At 45.0% G+C, this 7,448-nt stretch overlaps 1 protein-coding gene across 1 annotated transcript; it reads right to left on the bottom strand.

Moving 5' to 3' along the window:
* Positions 1-4,115: 4,115 nt before the first annotated feature.
* sptssb (serine palmitoyltransferase, small subunit B) lies at positions 4,116-6,990 on the bottom strand. Its single transcript, XM_020503725.2, has 2 exons — positions 6,750-6,990; positions 4,116-5,499 (listed from the first exon to the last, which is right to left on the bottom strand). The coding sequence occupies exon 2, from the start codon at positions 5,496-5,498 to the stop codon at positions 5,271-5,273; it is 228 nt and encodes a 75-aa protein (XP_020359314.1). The 5' UTR covers position 5,499; positions 6,750-6,990; the 3' UTR covers positions 4,116-5,270.
* Positions 6,991-7,448: the final 458 nt, after the last annotated feature.

The following is a 7,448-nucleotide window of genomic DNA, read 5'->3' as shown; positions in this document are numbered from 1 at the left end:
AAACAAAAGCTTTGCTCATTACCATGGGGGCAAAGTTAGTAATGCCACAACCCTGCACTCGACTAAAACTGTATTAGTGAATGGATAGGTGGAGTTACAGCGGGTTTTCCCAAACTCAAGACCCCAAGGGGTGCACGTTTTGGTTTTGACCTAGATTGTGTTTGGGAAACACTGAAATACAGACTGTAGGGGTGCCCTAACAACTGTGTTGTTGTGTTTTACATAAGGAATGAAGCCTTCAAAACCTGACCAATATCATACTGACGGATCACACACGGTGTGTGTGTGTCTTTGTGCTTTTACTATAGCAAAACATGTATAATTCAGACAAGTGGGGACATTTTGCCAGTCCCCACAAGGAAAACGTATATTTTAGGCTTAAGGGCTACGTTTAAGGTTAGGGTTAGGTGAAATAATATTTATAATGGGAATCAATTCTTTGGTCCCCACAAGGATAGTAAACAAACGTGTGTGTGTGTGTGTGTGTGTGTGTGTGTGTGTGTGTGTGTGTGTGTGTGTGTGTGTGTGTGTGTGTGTGTGTGTGTGTGTGTGTGTGTGTGTGTGTGTGTGTGTGTGTGTGTGTGTGTGTGTGTGTGTGTGTGTGTGTGTGTGTGTGTGTGTGTGTGTGTGTGTGTGTGTGTGTGTGTGTGTGTGTGTGTGTGTGTGTGTGTGTGTGTGTGTGTGTGTGTGTGTGTGTGTGTGTGTGTGTGTGTGTGTGTGTGTGTGTGTGTGTGTGTGTGTGTGTGTGTGTGTGTGTGTGTGTGTGTGTGTGTGTGTGTGTGTGTGTGTGTGTGTGTGTGTGTGTGTGTGTGTGTGTGTGTGTGTGTGTGTGTGTGTGTGTGTGTGTGTGTGTGTGTGTGTGTGTGTGTGTGTGTGTGTGTGTGTGTGTGTGTGAGAGAGAGAGAGAGAGAGAGAGAGAGAGAGATACTTAGAATTGTCCTGTGAGAAGCATCAACAAAGCAAGCCAAGAAAGGTGAGGGATTCAAACGTAAACAGTGTAACTTAGCATTGGGCCCATTGTGGATGTGTTTACAGAGTCAGCGTCAAGACTGATAGCTCTCTTTATTTACATTTGATCATTAGATAAGGGAGTTCTGATTTCATCTACTATCACTAATGAAGCATATCCCAATCTGGAGGGGAAGGGAGGGGCGGAGAGGAAAGGGTTCCTGTGCATTGTTTCACTCAATATGATCAATTGAAATTCATCTGCAATAATGATGCTCTTTCAGAGCAGGACAGAGAAAAGACTGGCCTCTGCCTGAGGAAGTGGAATACAATTTTGATCAGGTAGTTTTTTTTTCAAATCTTTTTTTCTGTTCACTTACTATTTTACCTAGCTCTTATCAATAGCTCTTATCATATCAATTTATAAATTACAGTGCATGGAGAATGCTGTTCATTCAATTTTTTTTAAATGAAGTAGATGTTTTAAAAGGCTGGTCATGACACACATCAACACCATCATCCCAGACACTCTAGAAACACTAGACATACCACCCTAACAGAGCCACAGATGACGCAATCTCAATTATACTTTACGCTGCCCTCTCCCACCTGGACAAGAGGGGAAATAAATATGTGAGAATGCTATTCATAGACTACAGCTCAGCGTTCAACACCATAGTCCATCCCCAATCTAGGGACCCTGGAACTGAACCCCTCCCTCTGTAACTGGATCATGGACTTCTTAACGGGCCAGACCCAGGTGGTGAGGGTTAACAACAACACCTACGCCACACTGACCCTCAAGACGGGGGCCCCACAGGGGTGTATGCTTAGTCCCCTCCTGTACTCCCTGTTCACCCTGTGTGGCCACGCATGACTCAAACACCATCATCAAGTTTGCTGACGACACAACATTGGTAGGCCCAATCACCGATGGCAATGAGTCAGCCTTACAAGGAGGAGGTCAGAGACTGTGTGGTGCCAGAACAACCTCTCCCTCAATGTCAGCAAGACAAAGGAGCTGATTGTGGAATGTAGGAGAAAGAGGGGGAAGCACACCCTCACCCACATCGACGGCGCCGTAGCGCCGTAACCTGGTCCGCACACACCAACACAGTTGTGAAGAGGGCACGGCAGTGCCAAAAAAGATTTGTCATGGGCCATCGGCTCCTCAAAAAGTTCTACAGCTGCACCATCGAGAGCATCTTGACTGGCTGCATCACCTTCTGGTATGTCAAATGTAAGGGCCCTTGACCGCAAAGCACTACAGAGGGTGATGTGGACAGCCCAGTACATCACTGGGGTCGAGCTCCCTGCCATCCAGGACCTCTATATCAGGCGGGGTTAGAGGAAAACCCCGAAATATTACCAAAGAATCCAGCCACCCAAGCCATAGACTGTTCACTCTGCTAGCCTCCGGCAAACTGTACCTGAGCGTTGGTTCTTGGACCAACAGGCTCCGAGACAGCTTCTACCCCCAAGCCATAAGACTGTTAAAAAGTAAATTCATGTTACCCAAACTATCTGTACTGACCCTATGCACGCTCACTAGACTATATACACACACTCACATTACACACTTTTACACATCACTTGCTGCTGCACTATTCTTTATTTTACTCTTACTAATTGTGATGCTTAGTCACTTTACCCTGCCTTCAGGTACATATCTAACTCAAATACCTCATAACCCTGCATTGATCTGGTACTGGTACTCCCTATATATAGCTCCATTCTTGGATATTTATTTTATCCCTCTTATGTTATTATTACATTTTTTTACTCTGCATTGTCAGGAATGGCTCATAAGCAAGCATTTCACAGTGAATACTACATCTTTTACATTTGAGTTATTTAGCAGATGCTTTGATCCAGAGTGACTTACAGTAGTGAGTGTAAACATTTTTGTGCTTTTCCCCCTACTGGTCCCCTGTGGGACTCGAACCCACAACTCTGGCGTTGCAAGCACCATGCGTTACCAACAGAGTCACACGGGACCCCTAGTTGTATTCGGCGCATGTGACAAATACAATTTGATTTGATTTGACCTCTGCCACACCTCCATTTCTTTGATCTCCACTCCAAACGCCTTGCTGACACTGGCATTTCCCACATGCTTACGCTTAGAGAGAAAAGTGCATCAAAATAGAATAATGTTAAATTTACACTTGCATAACTCAGGTCTTAATTTTCTCCATAGAGAATAGATATGCATTATTCCTGGAATGAATAAGGTGGTGGTGTCCAGTTCCAGGTTATGAAAAGCAACGGAGCCAGCCTCTTTAAAAACAGAAACGTAAATGAGTTTTCAGTTTCCTTCACCCTTCATCCTTTTTAACCCTCGTACAACCGACTGAGGTCATTTTGGTTTATTCACCTGTATCAGTGACCAGATAGACAGATTCACCAGAGGGTGGAAGGGTGACCTGTATCAGTGACCAGATAGACAGATTCACCAGAGGGTGGAAGGGTGACCTGTATCAGTGACCAGATAGACAGATTCACCAGAGGGTGGAGGGTGACCTGTATCAGTGACCAGATAGACAGATTCACCAGATGGTGGAAGGGTGACCTGTATCAGTGACCAGATAGACAGATTCACCAGAGGGTGGAGGGTGACCTGTATCAGTGACCAGATAGACAGATTCACCAGAGGGTGGAGGGTGACCTGTATCAGTGACCAGATAGACAGATTCACCAGATGGTGGAAGGGTGACCTGTATCAGTGACCAGATAGACAGATTCACCAGATGGTGGAAGGGTGACCTGTATCAGTGACCAGATAGACAGATTCACCAGATGGTGGAAGGGTGACCTGTATCAGTGACCAGATAGACAGATGATGAGCCCTCTCAATGCCCTGGACTCACAGCTGTCCCTTGGGAGTAGAATGTACCACCCAGGCTTTTGTTGTCATTTTGACTTGTTTTCAGTCATGACCACTCTGCAACCCCATTCACATTATACAGTAGGTCAGCAGGCAACAATATGTTCCTGTTATATAATATACTGAACACAAATATATTCACACTAAACATACTGTGCAAGATAGATCAAATCAATACACTTGACTCAAAACAGCTGCACTGAAATCAACACTACTCTGCTCCTCTACTTTAGGTCTCGAATGCAAATTCAGTTAATTGAAAAACACCAACAGATCATCCTTTCACATTTGTAAAATTGCTTTATTTCTGAAGAATCCAGTGATGAGACAAATGTACCATAGATATCAGTAAATGTTTAATAAGGCCACACAGTGATCTTTTGTCCTCATGCAACTCTGTGATCAAGCCATCAGAAATGTCTCAACCACTAATGATTAGACTGAAAGGATATAAAAGCACTTTCATTTGAAGGAAAACAACATATTCAGTAATGTACAGTGCATTCGAAAAGTATCCAGACCCTTTGACTTTTTCCACATTTTGTTACATTACAGCTTTATTGTTAAATGGATTCAATTGGTTTTTCCCCTCATCAATCTACACACAATACCCCATAATGACAAAGCGAAGCCTGAACCAGAGAGCTAACATTTCCTCTTGCCAAGCATAGCAACAGTAAAAACACTGCAGATGGGGGACAGGGCTGTGCACACAAGGATATGATTGTTTAGTTTGATCAATGTATGCATTGACAAATCAGACATATTTAGGGTTGGGAGGAAAATTTTAAAACCTTGTGATATTTGCCTGGTCTCAATGTCTCTGAATAAATTGTATAGCAGGAGACTGGTCTAGGGAAAGATTTGCTTTATGACTCAGTAATTGGAGTGCAGTCAATGGTCATCATTAGCATTGTCCAGTGGGTTTAAGTGCATGTAAATGTATTGTGATCAGTAATGTCTCACCCTATATCAGACAGCTGTCAACAGTCAGAGAGATAAGTGGCATTACCTGCAGACAAATGTAAAACACAGAGATGTGATATGCACTCACACTATTCCAGAGTGAGAAGAATAAAAAATAACAAACCACATTTAATATTTCTGGAAAAAACAAGGCGTTTCACAGCAAAGGTGTGAAAGTAGCATACAATGATGTTTAGTATAATACCAGGGGTAAGAGGGGGGGATAAAGGGAGGTATTCTCCTAGAATATTTCACAGAATCATCCTAAACTCAGCCTTCCTTTGCTGAGTAGGTAGTAGAGTATTGTGGATTGTGGGAGTAGTGGGTAACTGTATGGTGAAAGGGTGGTGAGAGAACTGAGAGGTCAGACGGTCATCAAGTCAAGTGAGGTCAAGGTCAAATGTCAAGATCTTAGATAGGGAGTCCTCCCTTCTCATTCCCAATCTCCTTCCTGCCATCCATCCACTGCTTAGTTTATGAGTGCCATGGTGCTCTCAGGCTGTTCCCCACAGATCCCGGAGAAGAACTTGAGTGCCAGGCGCACATGTACAGGCACGAAGGCGTAGGAGGTGTAGATGACCATGGCCACGGAGGAGAAGAAGACAGAGTTGAAGATGGACTGCTCCCAGGGCTCAAGCACATATATGCCTGTGATGAGCAGGTACTGGTAGTACAGCCAGCCAAAGTCCATCCTCATGCTGCTCCAGTGGTCAGGGTAAGGATGGGAGAGGGAGGGGCAGAGAAAGGAACAGAGAGAGCAAGATAAAAGAGAGAGTGAAGGAGAAGAGGAGTGATAGGAAGATAGGAGAGAGAGAAAAAGAGAGAAATAAAGGGAGGGGAGAAAGAGAGAAAGGAGGAGGATGGCAGTGATAATGGCAGCAGGGGACACAAACAAACAAGACAGACAACATCAATCATGTGGAAAGATATACAGTTAGTCGACTCACCTGATAGAATTACCCCTATTTTCCCAGTAGGCATCACCAATTGCAAGAGGGAAAACACTTAGTAGCTGAAAAACGAGCTTACCGTGTGTGTGTGTGTGTGTGTGTGTATGCATGCATGTGTGTTGGGGGAAAATCTTAGTTCACTGATATAACCTCAAGTAGTCTCATTATATTTATAGTAGTCTCATTATAAACCCTAGTCTTCTTCAGCTTTCAGTGCGCCTGCTACTATGTAAATACCCATGTCTTACATACCTACCATATCCTTGAGGGAGGAAACAATGCAAAATGGTATTAGAAAACACATTCATTGTGGGTCTGTGTTTATTAATGAGAAGGTCCAGGGTCAATCATAGCCCATGGCCCCTGGGGGCCACAGGGGTCTCTCTGGTGGAGAGGACCTGTAGAAATTAGCTCCTGAGAGCCCCAGACAAGGTAAATTAAATCTGCACGCATGCATGCACAGTACACACACAGTGTCCCACTCAAACAGCACACTTGGCACCTTCCTTTTTATTGTCAATGATGTCAAAAGAGCCCCCCACCATACAGATGGTGGAAAGGGACAGACATGTACTCTACTTCCACACAGCGTAGTTGACATTAAGTAGCTAGGGGCACAATAGGAAAGCCTCTGTTTCAGAGTCAGAAACTCACCTGACACCAGTGCACACTTCTTCACCAGAGTAATAGCCTAATCATTAATAAACAGTTATGGACCAAATAGATAAAAACACACACGGTGGCAGGTCAATAAATAAACCTAAAATATAATCCAAGCATGTGTTCTGGTTTTCCAGGTCCTTTCCTGTTACACCTCTCTGATAAATAATTGTGGCTATCTAATGCCCTAGAGAGACATTATGTAACAATTGAATAGGCCGTCTCACATGAATGTAGTCTACATGCTAGCCTACATGCCTATACGACACAATAATAATCTGTAACAATCTGTAGGCCAACAAAAAACAACAATAAGGATCATATAAAAGTGAGCTCACCTCTCTGTCTGATAACGTGCTGCTTACCGCGCTCCCTCGGTTCTACTGGCTGAAGTTTATTGCAGGACACCAGACAGAATAGCCTGTGTGTCCCACTACAGTTACGCTGCTTTGTGTAAAAAGCTGCACTACCTCTTCACCAATATAGCCTACATGTAGCAGGTGATAGTCTTTACACCACACCCACTACTCTCTCTTTACCTGGAGTTGGGTTTTTACAGACAGAGCGTTGGGTGCACAGAGCGTTGGGTGCACAGAGCGTTGGGTGCACAGAGCGATGGGTGCACAGAGCGTTGGGTGGACAGAGCGTTGGGTGCACAGAGCGTTGGGTGGACAGAGCGTTGGGTGGACAGAGCGTTGGGTGCACAGAGCGTTGGGTGCACAGAGCGTTGGGTGCACAGAGCGTTGGGTGCACAGAGCGTTGGGTGCACAGAGCATTGGGTTCACAGAGCGTTGGGTTCACAGAGCGTTGGGTGCACAGAGCGTTGGGTGCACACAGCGTTGGGTGCACAGAGCGTTGGGTGCACAGAGCGTTGGGTGCACAGAGCGTTGGGTGCACAGAGCGTTGGGTGCACAGAGCGTTGGGTGCACAGAGTGTTGGGTGCACAGAGCGTTGGGTGGACAGAGCGTTGGGTGCACAGAGCGTTGGGTGCACAGAGCGTTGGGTGCACAGAGTGTTGGGTGCACAGAGCGTTGGGT

This window comes from Oncorhynchus kisutch, linkage group LG15 (assembly GCF_002021735.2).
Source record: "Oncorhynchus kisutch isolate 150728-3 linkage group LG15, Okis_V2, whole genome shotgun sequence".
Taxonomy (NCBI): Eukaryota; Metazoa; Chordata; class Actinopteri; order Salmoniformes; family Salmonidae; genus Oncorhynchus; species Oncorhynchus kisutch.
Note: the sequence above shows the minus strand (reverse complement) of the source record. Positions and strands in the feature narration are given on the sequence as shown.